Here is a 20328-nt window from a genome sequence, read left to right as displayed (position 1 = left end):
GGGTTGCTAATTCAGAGTTATGCAGGGTTACACCAGGCTATGTTACAGGAGCAGTTTCAGAAGACATAGCAGACTATGAGCTGTATGAATCTATAATTAAATCTACTACTTTAGATAGAGGAAGGTATAAACTGCTTTAGACTAGGTACAAATAAAGCAAGCTCTGTTCTGATTAGGCCACAATTATGTATTTCTCTTCTACTGAGAAGCAACATGCAAAGCCTTGCACTTGGCAGACCAAAACCATTAGCAGTAGTCAGGGATGTTCAGTGTCAGGCAAAAAGGAGGCACTATATACACATTCCTGTGCTTCAAGTGAAAATATTTGTTAATGTGTAAAATAAGCATGCATTTCATAAATAGTTTTGACATATATTGTGGGCAAACTGGCAGCAGATTGAGGATGTTTATGGACTCAGGCAGATAAACTGTTTAATGACCCAGTGCACAGATAAAATGAGTGAGCTGGCTGCTAAATTTGAAGAGATTTGTAACAAAAAATTATTTAGAGTGTTATAAACACAACATGAATGGAAACATATATGTGTGAAAGCACCAGATGAGACAGCAGAACAAGGGGTAAAAGAATACCCTGTAATGATAATGAAGAACACTACTCCCTTGATTCTGTTCCCAGAACATTGTTCCCAGCAGTAAAATTGAGTAATGTGATGTTTAGGTCAAGCCCAAAAGGCCTGCACTCAGGCCCACAAGGCCCTCACTCTAAGACCACAGGACAAGGTGACTTTTCAGCAGAAGATGCTGCATTCTCACAACAGGAGGATGGGCACAAGGCAGCAGGAAACAGACATACATTTCAAATAAACAAGAAAAAATGGGCAAACCCAGCAACTTTTCCTAAGATTTATGGAGGCTGATGTAAGCAAGAGCCTAAAACACAGGACTGCCCTATAACATTGATTCCTAAAGAGTATCAAAGATCTGTGAAAAAAAAAAGTTTACCATCGTCAATCCAGAAGAACTCCAGAGACATGATGAACACGTGACAGATGGTGTACTTTGCTATCTGTTGCACACAAGTGATCCTTGCCAGGGAGACACATATATGTGCTTGTAACTGTGATATGGGCCTGTGAGTGAGTGAAATATTTGAGAGAATGTTAGTGCATAACATCAACTTACATAGAGATTTTGTAAGCAGATAAAAAGTTCTCTTTTTCTAAGATCTAGCACTGGGTTTTGTTATGATGAATTTTCCTTTTATTTTTAAAACTTATATTCCCATGTCCCTTCACTCCTTCACCTCTTTTAACTCCTCTCTATTGCAGTCTTCTCTGAGACTTGTATAAGATAGTGGGTTTGGGGTTCTTTTCTGCTTTCTTTGTTAGATTGTCTTCCTTGCAAATCATAATTTTAAGAAAATAAAAAGAAAGGGAGATGTAAGGAACTTAAAGAGATCATTTAGGTCACGCAATGATAACTAGAACAAATCCTAACACTGTGTCAGTGTCAGCTGCCAATGAGGGAGATGTCACACCCTCCCTAAGCAATGCAGGGGTAATTGCCCTTTCAATTACCTTCTAATACCTGGCCTGAATATCCTGTGATGTAACTCAAGCTTGTAATTTCTTGTTGTAAGAACACAGTAACATGACAAAGATATTTTTCTTTTTTTTGTTGCAGCAATCTTTTACTTATGTGATGATTACTATCACTTCCCCTCTCAGTTTCTCCTTCATTTTATTAAAGACCTTCATTTCCACTTCTTCACAATTTCAGCCTAAGAATGAAAAACAGACAGGATTTTTTTTCCTTTGCTTTACCAGCTGGCAACAACTATCTCATATTTTTGGGGTTCAGTTAGCCTCCCAGAGGCTAGTTGATGGAGGGAAGATATAAGAACAATAGGCTAGGAAAAAATCACCTGGTCATGAGCATGATTGAGGGTCAGTCCAAAAAAACCTGCAAAATGCCAGACCACAAAATTTCCCGACACTGTAACAAGACATACAAGTTGAAATAAAAAAGAGTGAAAAGCCATCAACTACAGGAAGAAAATATCATTCATGTACTAAGTCCCTTAAGTAGAAGGGAACATTTGAGGAAGGTTTTAGGGAGGATCACAACTACATCACACTACAGAGGAAAATTTAAAAAACAATCAAGGTAACAAAGGTCTTTGCAATTCTGAACTAGGGGAAATTTTTTTTCTGTTTGCACATCTGGCTAAAAACTTAACTTCAACCATGTAATCAGGACACACTAACCTGGCATCTGAAAAACCTGAGTATCATGGGATAACTAGCACTGCTAAAACTTGTTTTCCACCTCTGGAAAGCTGGTGATGTACCCTCTCTGAGGGCAATCCAAAGTTTAGGTGCCTTCAGGTGTTCTCTAAAGGTACCTTCTAAAGGATGCTTCAACTATATACTTTGGCTATATGATGAACTGAGGTATTCAGGCTTCCAGCTTACTGCCTCATTTAGACTCCTGGATTTAGGTAGGATGAATCCAGGTCATGGTATAAAAAATGATGTGTAAGTGTAAACGTCTGCAACATTGACTTGATTTACAAAGTTGTTTGGACTATTTTATGGTAAAAATTAAATATAAATCAGTATTGTTATTACAATAATTGACAATTATTTTATAGACAGACAGGTAATGTCAACACTGTCAAACAATGTAATAGTCTTGGTAATAATAATAAAGACTTCACTTCAGCAGTTTGAAATTACTCTTAAATATACATATTTCAGTTCTCTCTGATTTCTTCTGTGTACATGAGATTGCCAAATGGAACACAATCCCTCCAGCAAGCATCGAATTAAACACAGTGCATTTCAATATGCTGCAGCAAAGTAGTATGCTCCATTTCATTTCTGCATCAAGTCCAAGTAATACACTAGGTCAAGTCTAAGTTCTGATTAATCATACTCCTTCCTGTCTGCTTTTAAGGAATCTCAGACCCTTGAACACTTCCTTGGCCTTTTTCATAAACATATGTTAACCTTTACTCACGTAACTCTCATGTATGGACAGACTATATTAGCTTAAGACTTGCATGAAGCTTCCAATAACAGGAATGGGTAATCTGCTATACTTTCCCAGGCTCATTCCTTATTTCCTTTACACTGGTTTGACTCAGCATAACTCCATGGATTTCACTGCTTCCATGGTTCAGGGCCAGGAAAGGAGATCTAGATCTTTCCTGTTGCTGTAGACAGACCTAGAAAGAGTAACTCCCAGTTTACTCAGATGTAGCATATCCCTGAGGTTTCCACTAGATGCTTCCACTGAGTCTTTCTTACCTGTTTCTGTAGTATTCATTAAGTTAGGTATGGCCTAGAAAAAGACAGGACCCTGCAAGTGAACCCACCTGCACTATAACTTATGGAGCCCTACTAACATAAACCGAATTAGACTCCATGCACACAAAATTAAATACCGGCCCCAGTTAGGTCAACAGCAGTTTTACCATTTTTCTTTAAGTCATTTGGCTTTGACCAACATGCCACAAGGCTCTGCTCATGAAGCTCCAATGTGAGCTTCAGAGAATCACTATCACATACTTTTCCTGTCTTAAAGCCTGTGAAGAGTGTTGTGACCAGTGTGAATGTCAGGAAGGGCAGAGCAGACCTCAAGACTGGCAATTCGGAAGATGGAAGGGCAGGGTTGATCTCATGACTAGCAATTCAGAGGGTGTTAATTTGAAAGCAGACCACAATCATCATTACTAGTGAGGTTTCTTGTTCAGCCATGCCTGATACACATTAATAAGTTACACTGCATAATAAAACATTTCCCTAATTAATAGCCTAAATTCCACAGTGCTCCCTGTTAGTAGATTATAACCTTTGAACAGTGATCACAGTAACACCTCAGCACAGAACTACTGAATGCCTCCAGTTTTGTTCATTTGCTCTTACACACAGACTTGAATGAAAGGACTTCTTTCTTGAGAGAAACTACAATATGATACTTTATAGCAACTGAACGGTGGCCAGAAAGGAAATTCACAGATTTTATTATCCTCAGTGGAATCATATGGCATGGAACATGTTTTTAAAATAGATTTATTCCCACTAATTTTACTAGTATACCAGTATTTCCTTGCAATGAGCCAGTTTGGCCCTACTTGTTCAGGGACAGTTGGGCACGATAAGACTAGGGGCAGGCAGGCTGCACAGTCACAAGACTTGACCACGTTATGTGACATGGGAATGCATGCTGCACTAGCCAGTGCAGCCTCCACACTGGGAAACCTGTGCCTGCAGGCCACTTCATGATTACATAAAACAGGGTACATGTTCCAAAGAAGTGGAAAGCATTATATTCTATGTTTTGTTCTCCGCTGCTCTATTAATAGAATAGCAAATGTTCTTATCTCACTGAGTGCTGTTACCCACACAGTCCCTTCAGGAGCAAGACATCAGTACAAATACGGAAGAAACGAGTCAGAATGTATTTAGGTGAGTAATATGTACTCAAACTAGCTCAGAGCTGAGTTTCATCCTTGGCAGCTGGCTGATGAAATCTCAGAAACAGGTAGAGTTACTGAGACTAGAAAGGATAAAATGCCCCCTATGTTAAAAATAGGGGGAAAGGAAAAGCCTGGGAACTATTCACTATGTCTGCTTTAGCAAGTAGTGGGACTCAGTAACAGTTTATGTGCTTTGAGAGTCAGTTCAGAAATGCACTCTTGATCCGAACTAAAATTTTGATAGAGATGCATTTGAACCACTAGTTGAACATTTGATTCTGGGAAAAAAATGCTGGAATAAATAACCAAGTTTTGGTAAGCTCATAAAAGAAAACAAAGCAATTAATAGCAGTCAATAATAACTTACATAGAACAAGTCAAATAAATAGAATTTCAATCTAGAAAACCAGGCCTGTGGCTAGAGGAAAATGGAGTGGATACCATATATCTTCAGCTTAGTAAAACTCTTGACGAGGTCTCACATAGCTTTCATGTAAATAAACTAGAGGAATGTGGTTTACATGAAAATATTTTAAGGTGGGGACAGATCTGGTTCCCTTATAAGAAGTCCAGAAAAGAATAATGGCAATGATTGAAGTCTGGAAGATTTGAACTAGGAGGAAGACTGAACTAATGGGTATGGTCCTGAAAAGGAAAAGTCTAAGATTTGATTTGAGACGGTGCCTCTTATCAAGTATGCATATGCCTGCTGAAGAAAGATAGGAAATAATCTATTCTCTAGATCTGTTTGGAGAAGACAGGAATTAATGGACTTATACTACAGAAAAGAAGATTCAGTAAAGATCAGGAAAAGCTTTGCTATCATATGAATCTCTACATTGCCTGGACAGGTTATGCAGTCAACATTACTGAATTATGTAGCTGAAATACTATTATTGATAAATCATCCAATTTTCACAATGTGATGAACCAAAATACAGATGTTTTTAACCCATTGCTTACTTAACAGGTAGGTATTTTGAATATTATTACATTTAGGTAAGAAATTCTGAAAGAGACTTAATACAGCATATGATTTCTCATTCTTCAGTTGTTAAAGCCTTGTATATTTTCTTTGTAACATAACATGCTATACAGGTGCCATCTCTGGGTACTTTAAAGGAATTTCTCAGAGAACTGCACAAAATAGTATGATTTACAGCAAAAGTCATTCCATAAAACTGCCCTCAAAAGGACTTCTATCTTTCTTCTCAACAAAAAGGACCTTTGTTTGCAGCAGAAGAGCACCATGTAGCTGTTGTGTTTGTTCAGAAGTGTGGCAGTCATTTGATATTCCTTTTTGTTACATCTATGTCTGAAGGGGTTGACAGGTGGGATCTAGCAAACTAGCTGTGCCAGGTTACAAAGTTAGCACCGACAGCACTTTCCTTTAGATCCTCCTGGAGATTTCTGCCTGTACAGCAGAGTTGGCAGCTCTCAGCCAGACCACCAGACTTTGCACTGTAGATGACCATGTTCAGGTCAAGAAACTTGTTGAACTTGGTCTGTTGTGGGCACAACAGCCTCTGACAGAAGCATAGTGCTAAACAGGTAAGAACTTGCATGTGACAAATCTTGTTTCAATCTCATCTTAAAAAAAAGGCCTGAAAGGTGCTGTCTTGATCTGCATAGTAGAAAAGCCAGCTGTCTATCTCTGCTGGGTTTCTTTGAACAGGTGTTCACTTCAGAAAGAAAAAAATCAACCCCCCCAATGAATAGTCTTCCTAAATGCCTGCCTACAGCTGAATATAACTGGGAGTGTTTCCTTTGGCAGTGGTAGATAAGGTCCTCCTGCTCCGCAACACATCTTAAATAACCTGCGGATGACTTCAGTAAACTGCATGCGATATACTTCCATTATGGACTGAGGTTCTGGGTCTCCAGGAGTGACTTTATGATGCTGTTCAACAGGCTCCACTTTCCAGTCTCCAAATTACATTAAAAACCGAATTCTTGTGCCACCTTATACTGGTAGCGTATTGCTTTATTTTATCCATCCGGTTTCTATAGGTAAGTTCGTCTAACTTAACATCGGGTGTTTTTATGCCTTAATACATCTTTTAGGAAGTGGAACACAGAAGCGAGGAAAGGTTTCCCTTCCCACGTGAAAAGGCTCCGGTGTGACTACTCTGCCCTCTGCCGGGACTCCTCACGCGGTAAGGGCATGACGCAAGAGAAACCACTGAAGTTTGAAGATTTATGCTGGTGGCTGACGAAGAAACTACTGAATCCGGTCGCCTGGTGCTTGTGCAGCTCTCCAGACACAGGCTGCAGTGCGTGCTCAGCGCCCAGCTGCCAGGGCTTTCCAGTACCACAGCTAACCACCTCAAAGCCACGTCGTAGGTGCCGACAGGAAACGCAGCCACACCTCTCACTAGCTTTTTTCTTTTCTTTTTTTTTTTTTTTGATGGGCATAAAGTATTAAACAGAGAAACCGGGCCACATTCGTACCGCGGGGCGCTAGGGACCCTCCATCCCGCCTCAGAACCGTTACTTGAGGAGCGCTGGGTGCCTTCCCCCCCTCCCGCTCCCGCCGCCCAGCACAGGGCTTTGCGGAGCGCCCCGTACCACTTGGGGGCAGGCGGAGGGGCGCCGCACCCCCACCTCCCCCAAACGGAGGCGTAATGGGTGCGGGGCCCCTACGCCCGGACAACCCCTCCTCTCCCAGCCTCAGCCCCCGCCCTCCGCCCCGCCCCGCCGCGGCCTCCCGCCCGCGTGCCCGCCCCCTTGCCGCGGGCGTGCGCAGCGTGGCCGTGCCCCGCCCCGGAGGGGACTACACTTCCCGACAGGCGCGGCGGGGCGCGGCCGGGGCGAGCGGCCGATGGAGGCGGGCGCGGGGGGCTCGCGCGCCCACCTGGCCGCGCTGGTGCTGGCGCGCGGCGGCAGCAAGGGCATCCCGCTGAAGAACATCAAGCTGCTGGCGGGGGTGCCGCTCATCGGCTGGGTGCTGCGCGCCGCCATCGACGCCGGCGTCTTCCACAGGTGCGCATGCGCCTTTTGCCCCGTCTCCCCCCCTTCTTCCCCCCCCCCCCCCCCCCGGGACCGGGGGCAGCAGGGGGTGTGCAGCGCCGGGAGCGGCCCCTGCCCGGAGCAGCCGTCCCGCCCTTCCCAGCCGGCTTTTCCCTGGCAGCTCCGAGGCTTGGCGCCGGCGTCCCGGGTGAACTGCTAGTGGCAGGCCGTGATAGTGAGGCGCCTGGTCTCCCCCGGGCGGCTTTAGCCTCGCTGGAGCTGCTCCTTCGGCTTCGTGAATGAGGCGGGGGTGCTGTAGGAGATCCTCCCTGAAGGCAAGGGGGTGCAGTCCGGGTGGCACCAGCTCATGGACCGGGCAGGGCTAGCAGGCTGCAGCCTGCCGTGAGCTAACTTCCCTGTCCCTGCCTGGTGAGGGTGAGCTACGAAGGAATGAAGGAATCAAAGTAATTTGATCACAGTAATTTGAAGTTAAAGTTGTTTTGGTTCGTGGTCGGGAGCCAGCAGTTGATGATGTTTGCCAGTAAGCATTTTTACTTTATTGAGATGGCTGCATTAAATGAGAGTGGCAGGCTGTAGGTAATCTGCAGATCACTGAATCAGAGGGTGACTTCGGTTGGTGGTCGTTGGGTCCCACCTGCTGGGCAGAGCTGGGCTGGCTAGGGTTGCTTGGGACTATGTGCAGCTGAGCTTGCATATCGCCAAGGATGGAGACCCCACAGCCCTTCTGGGCACTGGTTCAGTGATTGATAGCCCTCATGGCTGAAAAATTGTTTTGTGATTATCTGGCACATGTGTTCTAGCAGTCTGTGTCCTCTTACTGTGCTCGTCCAGGGAAAGTTTCTCTGTGTTCCCTCTACCTGCCCGCCAGGTGCTTGAAGACAACAATAAAGTTGCCCCCTTGCCTTCTCTTCATAAGACTGCATCGAGGCAGCTCTTTCGGTGTCTCCTGGCATGCGTGTGCTTCCAGGCCCCAGTCGTGCTGACTCTCTGCTGGGCTTGCTCCGGTTTTAATTTCTTGTATCGGGGAGCCCACAGCTGGACACTGCATGTCAGGGGCAGTCTCATAAATGTGGAGTGGAAGGAAATAATTGTGTGTGCCCATGTGACACAACAGAGGCTCAGTTTGTGGCAAAGTGCATGAAACTTCCGTAGCAATAACTAAAGCTAGATAGAAGCAAGTATGTTGTTAGTGTTAAGAATATGGGCATTACAAATTTCTGTTTTCTGCCGGAACAAAACTGAGAGTTTTCTACACACATACTGATAATTAAAACCAGTACATGATTAGGATGCACGTGGTATGTAGCATATCTAGGTGCAGGTTCCCAATGCAAACCTACTGTGTTATGTTCAGAGCAGGGACTTGATGTAGTCAAGCAGAAATAGACCCCAGCTAGACTAAGAGCTGGAAGTAAGCACGAGCCTTCTCTATCTTATAGTTGCTGTACCGTTATCTATTTTGGAAAATCTTTTTTACTCTATCCAAAAAGTAAAGGAAGCATAGCTGGCAGTTTTATTTTTAATAAAGATGCAGTCAAAAACATTTCTGACCTAGATTACTGGTAATTACTTAATGCATATTGCTTAATGACCTGTGGTGGGTATGGTGGTTTGAGCGACCTTCTCATTTTCTATTTGGCATCTGAATTTGCCCAAGAGGGAGCCAGTTAGGGTTATGTAGCCTAACTATGAGGCATAACAGGTGCATTAGATGGAAGTGTGCTAGGTTTTCTAGTCACCTTTGCAACAGCTGTGCTGACAGGGTACGTGTTACACAATGAAACTCTGTTAGTGGAATGGGGAGTGCACGTTTAAGCTAACGAGCCTGAAGCAGTTTATGGAAAATATCTCTTCTGCATTTGTTCACATGGGTGTGACTTGACATTGCTGTCGCTGTCATACATATTTCTATTCTGATTATCCCATGAAGTCTTTGGATGAAAAAAAACTAACTAAAGCACCAACTGGTACGTACAGCGCATTGAGAATGCCAGTGTGGCTGAAAGAAGGGTTATTTTTCATAGTTTTTATCTTGCGTGCTTTTTTGTCAAAATGATGGCAGCAGTGGCCTCACAGTGCTCAGCCGGTGTTTATCATCACACGATATTCAGACTTAGCCCTTCCTTTTGTAAATGTTTATTATCCCTGAACAATCACAATCTTGCCTTACCAGTATTGAATGTTTTCTGTGCCAAAACATATGTGATTGTAACTTGAGCAGCTCTTTCTCTGGGATTGTATGGAGCCTAATTAATGCATTTTAAAACATTTTCGGAATAGGCTCATCTTATGTGTGGCAGTTTTACTTGTTGTCAGTCTTGTTTCTGAACTGTAAAATGATTTTGAATGCCTCATTTGACCCATTCACAATTCCTTGATCTGTTAGCATGTCTAAAAAATTGTGGCGTGCTGACACTGGAATTTTCTGGTAACACTTCTGATTTTTTTATGTTGCTTAGCTTCATACGTGGAAGGTGGATCAAGCACCCTACAGTATTAACCTGAAATGCAACCCAAGCTTGAGATTTTACAATCTAGTGAATATGTGTATTTTATCCCTATCGTTAAAAGTTGCTTGTTGGACTGACAGGGATAGTTTTACTAACGGAAATAAAAGAACTAGTTCCTTTCATTGCACGGTGTAGTACCTACATAAGCCAGGGTGTTGTTCAGGTTAGATTGTGGCAGATGAGTCAATAATGTTGGGATTTATTATTTATATTAATTTCTGTCACTGTCTGCCAACAGTGTATGGGTTTCTACAGACCATGATGAAATTGAGAAGGTTGCAAAGCAGTTTGGTGCTCAAGTTCATCGCAGAAGCCCTGAAGTTTCTCAAGACTCCTCAACTTCTCTAGAAGCTATCAGAGAGTTTCTTAATCATCATCATGGTAAATCAGTAATGAAGTATGCCGAGGCTTTTATGTTATAGCCCCAGAAGGATGATGCACTTATTAGGAAAAAAAAAAAGTAAAGCCTTTAGTAAATAAAAGCTAGAAAGATTCTCTTTTTTTTGTGGCATCCACTCATACCACACTTTGTAGTTGTGTGTGTTAAAAATATTCAGTGTTTCATAAATGTTTCTTTGTTTTTCTTCAGAGGTTGATATTGTAGGAAATATTCAAGCAACATCTCCCTGTTTACATCCCAGTGATCTTATAAAAGTGGCAGATCTGATCCAGAAGGAGGGGTTTGATTCTGTCTTCTCTGTTGTGAGACGGCATCAATTTAGATGGAGTGAGGTAAAAAAAGGAGGTAATACTTAGCTGTTTCTGGTTAAAGTTATACTTAATAACATTTTTTTCGAAAGGTTTATTTTCATACCGATGGTATTTACATTAGGAAGTGATATCAGAGGCAGGGGCTGAGTTCTTGAAGAGGTGTGAGATTGCTTAGAAATTCCTTTTAAGTAGTGCTGTTTTGATATTACTGATCATTGCTCACCCTTTCTGTAATTGTTTTGTAGAAGTGATAAGGTATTGAAAATTAAAATGTTATTAACTTGTCTAGGCTCAAAATATAGCTCCCCAAAACTTTACATGTTAACTTCTGTTTGGTGGGTATTCATGTGTATGTAGATGTGACACTAGGAAAGTGTTTGTTCCTGCTGTGCAGTAGCTAATGAATGACAAATAATGTGAGGTAAAGTCTTAGCGAGGATGAGATGGAAACCTCTTAGCCTGGAGACTTACGGTTTGTTTCAGCCTGCTAATTTGGCTGCTGACTTCTGTCAAATTGAAAACTGCCTTTGAGTCATGAGGACTGAACTACTGTTAATTAGCTCATACAGAAGAATATGACTTGTTTTTCCCAGAGAAAATGTGCCTCTTGGCTACAGTTGCCAAGATGACCAAAGGCTGAACTCTTTACTTACAAATAAAGATTATACCTTGTTGTAGCTATAGAAGTACCTTTTGTCCTTGTACAAAGAAGTATTCTGCACATTATCTATGTTGGTTTTGTTTCTGTGATTAAAGCAGAAATGTTTGCTTCTTTTTCTAGAAATGGTTAGTTCAGATACTGTCACATTGCTATATTTTAAAAGTGGATGTTGTTACTTGGACATTACAGTTATCCTGTTGAGAGATAAATTCCTTCAGATGAAAAAAATTTTTATGCGTTCAGAAAGCATCATGCTGTGAAAGAGCATGTGAAATGAAATAAATGAAGTTTGCTATTAGAGATAAGTTGGAATAAAACTTGGGCCTTTTTTAGAATAAACAGATAACTTGAACATTCTCATTATTCTTCATAAGAGGAGAAATAACACGACACTGTTTGTAAAGGATAAGAGGAATATCAAGATCATGGCAGTTTAGGATTCTATGGGTTGTACTTTAGGCAACCAGTGTAAGTCCATTTCACATCCTGAGGTGCTAGAATGGACATCTGTGAAAGACTTAAGTTTCATTTGGATGTACCATGTGGCTTTCTGAAGTGATTGTGTGCCACCTAGTCTTTATAGGTAGATTATTAAAATAAAAAAGCCTCAAGGCCTACCTAAAAGAGCAAATGATTCTTTAGTATAAAATAACATCTAAAAATCTTTTAATGTGGCAAGAGATAAAGAATCATTCAGTTGCAAGAAGTATATGTGAGGAGAACAAGGAACACATCGTGCAAGCATCAGCAGCTTAAGGGTAAAAGCAAATGCCATTTCAGGAGTGTTGTGTTTCAGGTGACAGTGATTGGCAGGAGCATTATACAGTTTAGTATCGTTCTCCGCCCCCCCCCCCCCCCCCCCCAGATGGCTTTAACGTAGTGGTTATGTTAAAAGAATTTTATATCTTTTCCTGTGTATTTCTGTTGTTCCTTCTGCATTCAGGCTTAATATTGATGCACCCTGAAAGAGAAAGGTGTGTCCGACTGGAAATGTTTACTTCATTGAGCACAAAGCTCTAGTGTATTTATGAAATACAAGGTGTGTATATGTACTAAGGCCTCAGGATGTTTTACATGTTTGAGAATGCTCTCCAACTTTTTCATGGTTACTAGATCATGAGACCTGGTGAATTTTAACTGCTTTGTGCATGTGAGTTTGTGTGGTGTAAAGACAGAAGTCTCAGGTCCCTGGTTCAGTTTCTACTGCCTGCACTACTGGCATTGTTAACAATATGGGATCTTATGGGATCATGTTTGTTCAGAGACACTTGTTTGTTTACTTGTGGACACTGAATTACCACTTATGAAAAGTTGATATAATGTGTATCCCTAAATCGGAAATATTTTGGGGAAGTGGCAAGATGTTTTCACAGGCAAAATGTCTTCACATATGCTCTTTTTTCACCTTCTGGATTTCAGGTTGGTCCTCTCAGCTCTCAGAGTTCATTCAGGATATTCCTGGTTTTAGGTGTAGGTAGCTGAATTTTTTTTTTTTTTTGCATTTCCCTTTACTTCAAGTTAAGCCTCTTCCTATCATGTACTAGGAGATATAGTACAGAAAGAGTATAATATTTCTTTCACATTGGGAAGGACAGTCTAGAAGAATGTCTCCCCCTACTCCTTTTAGTAACCAGTTTTGGAGCTGACGACCTCTCAGGTTTTTTTTAAGTTGGAAAGACAAATTTCCTTTGCTAGAAATGCAGAGCAGGCCTCCAGTTTGTTATCCACAGTTCCAAGAAAGAGAAACAATTCAGTGATTCTTTATAGAGCTAAGCAACAAGAGGCAATATCTATTGAAAAAAGTTGGTGACTGAATTATGTCCTTAATTTTTCAACAGAAAGCTATTTAAAGAAAGTTAAGTGACTCCGAACAGGGATTCTGGAAAACTTATTTTGTCATTTTTCTCTGTTAACAGGAAGCAAAATGACAGAGCCTCAAAACCTGAATCCAGCAAAACGGTACCGGAGGCAAGATTGGGCTGGGGAGCTGTATGAAAATGGCTCATTTTATTTTGCCAAGAGACATTTGATTGAGAAAGGCTACTTGCAGGTTAGTGCTTCTGTTTTTCATGCTCTTTAGAATAATACATCTTTTACTTCTGTTATAGAGGATTTTGAATTCAAAGAATGTATTTCCATTTCTGATGAAGTCAGTATGAAGTAACAGCGCTTTGACCTCAGGACAGTTTGCTTATTATTTATAACTTAACAGGGCTAGCTGTAGCTAGGGCAATTCCAGTAACACCATCCTCCACAGCAAACAAATTTATACAAATAATAGAGCAGTACATGGCTATAAGCCTAAAACAGTACAATATTGAGTTCCACATCAGTTTGCCAGGATGTAAATGCCTATCTTATAGTTCATTTTAGTGTTACTAAGGGTGTGAAACTGACCTTCGTGCAGTTTCATAGGCTTCTCCTGTAATCTGTAAGCTTGTATTCTTGGCCAGTTTAGTCTTATGCCAAGTTTGTACTGTAACTTAAACAGTCTTTTTCCTGATGTTTATGTCCCAGTACAGTAATGCGGAACAAATTTATTTACTTCACCTTTCATTTTGTTTGTCTACAAGTATAGTCCCTTAGTTGTCTCATGCAAGACAAGTTCTCCATCTTACAGATCCTTTACAGTATTTGTCAGCAGAACTGAAAAAAAGCCCAATGTAGGTATTTCCATGTTTCTAACAGGAATACCTTACTAGGTACATCAGGAATACCAGGTTCTTCTCTCTTTTCCAGACACCTCAGTAATGCAGAGATACTAGCTTTAGGTCTCTATAGTTTGTACAGACCCATGCAGTGCCAGCTAGTGCTGTGTGAACTTGCAAGCATTGATTTGGATAGTAAATTGTGTTGAATTCTACATTTTATAAAGGTTGGGCCACTAACTCTCTGAGGACTAGAACTCTTAGGTTTTTTAATTGTATTGGGGTCCAGTAGATATTTTTCCAACTGAAATTAAGTCTTTGTGTAGAGAGCAAACAAAAAATAAGCATACTTTTACTGAGTGAATGCTAAAGGTATTACTATTTTACTGTATTAAAAGACCTAGTGAAATCAGTGTGACATAATGACTATAATGCATAACATCTTTCTTGCGCTGTGAAATTAAAATACTTATTAACCATTGCCTATAGAAAGTTGTTTCAAATGCTTGGTTCTGTGTCACTTGCAAAAACATCATTACTGATGCTTCACTTTTATATAAGCTGTTGTGACCACTGTGTAACCAGACACTTAGCTTTCATTACATGGTACTAAATTGTACAGACTTGTATTTTTATTAACCCAAGCATAAATTTTAATGGGTTCTATTTTATTTAGGGTGGTAAGATGGCCTACTATGAAATGCGTGCAGAACACAGTGTGGATATTGATATAGACATTGATTGGCCTATTGCAGAGCAGAGAGTATTGAGGTAAAACACTATTCCTTTATTTCTTTGATATTGCTTATTGTTTCAAAGTATAGTCATGTGAATTCCTGATGTATGTAATGTAAGTAATCAAGGCCAAAGATAATTGGGCAACTTTATTACTGCCCATCATTTTTTTCTATCTCTGTTGAAATCATCTGAAAATTACCTTTGCCATATGTTTTGGTGGTTTGGTTTTTTTTTCTTTTTAAAGTTCAGCTTGGGGAAAACTGTACCACCATACAACAGCAATGTTTTAGCATCATCTCTGGCTTTTCCAGCTGAATTATCCTAGGCTTCCATGGTCTGGACCACTTTTATTGATGCACATGACTGAGAGCGTTCAGGTAGAAGGCATGAGCTGATTACAATTTGCCAGCTGCCTTTTCTTCGCAGCTACTCTACCCCTCTCTAAGGAAATAATGGGTGGGAATGGAATATGTTTTCTGTGCCTTTTTCATCCATTTTGGTTTTGCCCCAGGTAAATGCTACAGAACATAACTTCTTATGCTAAGGATATAAATCTCATCCTAATTTTTAAATGGACACCATAACTGAGCTGTCTTTTGAATAGTTCTGGTTTTTTTTTTTTCTTTGAAGAGGGAGAATATAGTTTGAGAGCGACAATGATAAAAGACATTAGAAAAAAAGAATTTCAAAGCTGATTCTTCTGTCTGTAGATCACAACTTATTTGAAATATTTGGGTTTGGGGTGTGCAAAAACTTCCATCCTAAAATGATAGCTTCTTTGTTTAGCTTTGGATATTTCGGCAAAGACCCATTAAAAGAGGTGAAGCTATTGGTTTGCAGTATTGATGGATGCCTGACAAATGGTCGCATTTATGTGACAGAAGATCAGAAGGAAATGGTCTCCTACGATTATAGAGATATTGTTGGTATAAATCTGTTAAAGAAAAGAGGAATCCAGGTAAGTGTTGTTCTGAAGTGTGAGGCTTTATGTCTGATGTAACCTGAAATTAAAAGATTCTAAAAACCCTGCAGCGTATAAGTTGAAGTTTCTTCAGAGTACTTGTGATCAGGCAGCATAATACATCCGTTTGGGGTTGGGACAAATGTTGTTCTCGGATCCCTTAGAGGAAAATAAAAGTGTTCTGAGGAAGTTCTCAATCTCACTCACAGTAGCTGTAGCTTCTTTCTTTTTGTCTTGGAAAAATGTGGGAAAAAATTTTTATGATGTTTTGCTAGCACCAAGCATATTGTTCTCTGTGTATCTAGGCACCTCGTTAATTAGAAGTTATCTTTACCAAGCAGGGATATGTTCTTACCTCTTGGCTATAGAAGAGGAAGAAATAGCCAAGCAAACTAGGTGGTTTGTCCTAGATCACCCATGATTGTTGCAAAGAAGGGAAATCAAACCCCAAACACTTTTGTCTGTGTAGTTGTTTTAACCATAACTTACGTGCTTTGAAGTTGTAGGAATTCGGTGTTAAATGAAAAACTGAAACAACACAGATTGTAACATGGCTACTTTCATTATTATTATTATTGATTTTTATTACTGCTACTAAATTCTGCTGATCAGAGTCTTTGCTGCATTTATGTAAAATTAGCCTCTTGGCTATTTTCTGACTGATACAGCTAGAAGAAATTTTTTGGGGTAAGAACTAATTGGAGGTTTAGGCTGCCTTCAAAGAGCCTTAACTCAGTTCTGTTGCAGATAGAGCTGGGCATGGGTACAACAAAGGTAGCTATACCCTAAGTAGAGTTCTCCAGATACGTTTTTGGAGTCTGTATTGTAGGAGTTTTTTTATGACGGGTTAGACAAGATATTCATGACATACTTTGCAGCTGATGCTGCCTTGTGGCAGTGAAATGGAGCAGATGGTTTTTCAGAACTCCCTCAGCCTCATTTTCTGTGAGGCAAAAAGGGGAGGAAGCTTGTAATTGTTTTGTTGCCTGTGGGAGCCCATTTCCATACTTGCTGTGACATGGAATCTTTCATTAAAAAACTCCTGGTCTTTGTGCTGCACTTTATATTTTTCTCATATATGTTACTGATATATTCTTGCCTTGTGTACCACTCCTGTTCATTCTGTACTTAAAATCAGTGCCAAGTATTTGTTAGTATTTAAAAGCAATTAGGGAAGGTAAGCTTGTCCACAGCTTGGACAGAAAGCTTGGAGGGGTTGTGTCTGACATTTTTAAAAATCCTGCTGCAATCATCTTCTGGTTTTAGCTTACCTTTTACACTGTTTCTGAAATTTTAGATTTAGAATGAACTTCCAGAGATTAATGTGCTGTGCTACTTCAGTCTGTTTAGTGTTGTATTGATGCTCTGAAGTCCTACTGTAAATAAAATGGTGTTATTAGGTAGAGGAGTCATGGAAAATACTTCATGAATATTCTGCTTCTACAAATATTACAGAAAACTTCCTTGGGAATTCTCTTATTCCTACTGTGGCTTAATTTGGTAATACTGCAGTAGATAGTCAGCATGCCACTGTACCACAGTGATAGCCTTTATTTTATTTGGTGCAGTGACATTTAAGACAACAAATGTAAATTTCTTTTTTTTTTTTTTTTGAACCTTGGGGAAGCCTACAGAATGGTGTTTCACTTTCCCAAAGCAACTTCAAGATTGTAATGTGCTTTTGGATGCTAATCACTTTTGCTCTGAGTTTTGATTGAAGAAACCAGTTATTCAATGCTTTTCTGATATTTGAGAGAGCTTTTCTTAGCAAAATTTCAACTGTTTTTTTCATAAAGCAACTTACATGTCTTATTTCTTTGTATGTAGAATTTATTCTAACTTGGCTTTATTTTAATAGGTTCGACTCATCTCTGAAAGAGATTGTTCAAAAACATTGTCAGCCATGCAGCTGGGATGTATAGCAAAAGTTAGTGCAACAAATAAATTACAAGTCCTGGAGGACTGGCAAAAAGACATGGGTTTGAGCTGGAAAGAAATCGCTTACTTGGGTCAGTTCCTTTTTTTTGGTAGTAAAATTAAATATAGTATACACAAATACAAACTTCATAATGCTACTCAGCTTCAAATCACTTTGCTCTTTGTTAATACACTAAACTTAATGGGATCAACATGCAAATTATAACACACAATCACAAAAAGCAGGTATGTATTTTAAGACTTGTCAGGGTACAGTCTCTAAGTATTAAAGGCACTGATGAATTGGCAGTCTAATTTGGTAAGGGAAGTCTTAGCTGTTTTTTATAATGAGATTTAGGAAAGCTTTAGATATTATGCAAGCATACAGTTACAGCTCACAAATTTGAACTGATTCTAGTTCATTTCAGATGGATATTGTATAGATTGTACTCTGAAATGGAAACAAGAAATGGACAGAAGCAAAACTGAAAGTCATATGATTCTGTACAAAACTATTTTGGTGACAGCTTAAGTGTATAGTCCTGCAAATGCTTATTCAGTTGCTCAAATAATTTTACTACTCTCTTGCCTGAAGACTGTGTGAAGTGTGATCAGTGTTTACACGTATCACTAAGATTTTTCTGAGAACTCAGTCACACATGCAAAATGCTGTTGAGATGAAAATTGTGCCAAGAATACAAATTCTAAAAAATAGATTAATACGTAGACAGAAAAATACTGAGTTTGCTCAGTTTCTCCCCTATGTGATATTTTTCCTTGTTTGTCATCTTTCTCAATAGGAAATGAAGAGTCGGATGTGGAATGCCTGAGGAAAGCTGGCATGAGTGGTGTGCCTGCTGATGCTTGTACAGTTGCTCAGAAGGCTGCTGGTTATATTTGTAAAAGCAGTGGTGGCTGTGGAGCTGTCCGGGAGTTTGCAGAACACATATTCATGTTGTTAGAAAAAGTGAACTCTGCAAGGAAGCAAATGGAGGAAATGAGTTCAGCAGGAAAGGAAATGGGGGGGAAATGAGAACAGCACGGGGGGAAATGAGGGACTAATGAAAAAGAGTAACACAGTTGGTCAATCCTGCTTTTCTTCCTCTCTCAGTAAGTCTGTATCCCAAAGGATGGCTTATCTTTCAAGTTTTACATTGCAGTAGAGTTAAAAAGATGTTTCCCTCTAATTTAAGGCCCCACTTTGAGTGCTGATATTCATGATCTTATGCTGATAATCATGATCATATTCATGATTAGTTTAAAAGTCATTTAAGTGCAATGGAAGGAATGCTACAGAAGGTAGTGTCCTGTAAATCTACTCTTGATCATTACACCTGTCCTACCAGAATGATGTGTCTTTATTTCATAATCTGAATATTTTCAGGGATCAGTGATTTTTCATGACTTGCGGAATTGTAATTCAGACTTCAAAAAAAAAAAAATTCTGTCAGTTTTGCTCATTTGTTTTACATTTCCTCTATTAAATGTCAACATGACATTGTAGTTGTGTGCTTTCTTTTTACATGATTTGTCCCTAGTAAGGAAGAGTTTTAGCATATGCCAGAGAGGTCAGGTGTAAAATAACTATCAAATTTCTTTCTATGTGTTTAAAAGACAGCTTGGTTACTGTAAAACCAGTTAATATTAGTATTAGTTAAGAAAAGCACTTAAGCATGTGTTCAGTTTTAAGCTCATAAATAATTAAATGTCATTTGGAATTGTGCTTCTTTGAATCTGTTTATTCTAGATTTTATTGAAGTGCTTAAATTAATATACCCAAATGCTTTGCCAAATTTCCTATTAACTTTGAGATCTTTGCAGAAACCCAAGTTTCTTTCTCTGAAGGCTTTATTAGAACCACTAATGAGTAGAAAAGAATAAGATCTTTACTGTTTATTGTATGGGAAAGTAACTGCTCTTTAAAGAAAACCACCACAAAACATAATTGTTGGTTGTGGGTTTATATAAAATATATATTCAGACTATTTTTAGCATGTGAATTTAAAGCTGGTGTATATGTATGTTTGTATTTACAGTTTTTACCGTGTCATGATTTAAAGAACTCCCTATCTGTAAAAATTTGTAGAACTGACACTAAAAGTACGCATCAGTTTCAATCCTAGTATTTATCAGTGAGTCAAATTCTGCCTTGGGTTATGCTAAAAAATAAAAAATACCTGTGGTACACAGGCAGTTACTGCTGTGGTGAATGATAATAGCTTGTTATTTTATTTTGTTTCTCTGCTAAATAGACACTCCCAATATAGTATCACCTAATATATTGCCCTCTGATTAACCTTGTGTTTACTTCCTTATACAAAGCAAAATTTTAAACTGGAAGTCTTTTACCACCTATCTACAGTAGCAAGGTTAACAGGTGAATAGTTTACTGTACTAATCAGCTCTAAGTTCTCATTTAAGTATTGCCTTTCAGTGATGTTTTAGAGTTCTGCACTGGATAAATCCCATGGACTTTGATAGCAGGAGAGCCATATTTTGGACAGAACTACAGACTTTGGTATAGGTAGGTTAATTATTTTAGTTGTATAGGGTATGTGGTAAAGCTTCAGAAGTCCAGACTGGATGAACAGTTCGGGTTCAATGATGTCATATAGGATTGGCCAAGTTTTTGGTTACTTGACCTTGTCATCGTCAAATAATTTGCTGACTTTGATTTCAAGAACAGATTCCTGTGAATAGATAACTTTAAACAAGGTGACTGTGATGAACTTAATTCCTGTTCCTTTTACATTAGAGGAAGCAAAAAT

At 39.6% G+C, this 20328-nt stretch overlaps 1 protein-coding gene across 1 annotated transcript; it reads left to right on the top strand.

Annotated features, from left to right (window-relative positions):
- The first annotated feature begins 7227 nt into the window (after positions 1-7227).
- On the top strand, positions 7228-19776 carry CMAS (cytidine monophosphate N-acetylneuraminic acid synthetase). The gene is made up of 8 exons (XM_074826411.1): positions 7228-7426; positions 10163-10305; positions 10514-10669; positions 13213-13346; positions 14621-14715; positions 15469-15640; positions 17502-17652; positions 18361-19776. The coding sequence occupies exons 1-8, from the start codon at positions 7266-7268 to the stop codon at positions 18591-18593; spliced, it is 1245 nt and encodes a 414-aa protein (XP_074682512.1). The 5' UTR covers positions 7228-7265; the 3' UTR covers positions 18594-19776.
- Positions 19777-20328: the final 552 nt, after the last annotated feature.

Source organism: Strix aluco, chromosome 5, assembly GCF_031877795.1.
Source record: "Strix aluco isolate bStrAlu1 chromosome 5, bStrAlu1.hap1, whole genome shotgun sequence".
NCBI classification, from domain to species: domain Eukaryota; kingdom Metazoa; phylum Chordata; class Aves; order Strigiformes; family Strigidae; genus Strix; species Strix aluco.
Note: the sequence above shows the minus strand (reverse complement) of the source record. Positions and strands in the feature narration are given on the sequence as shown.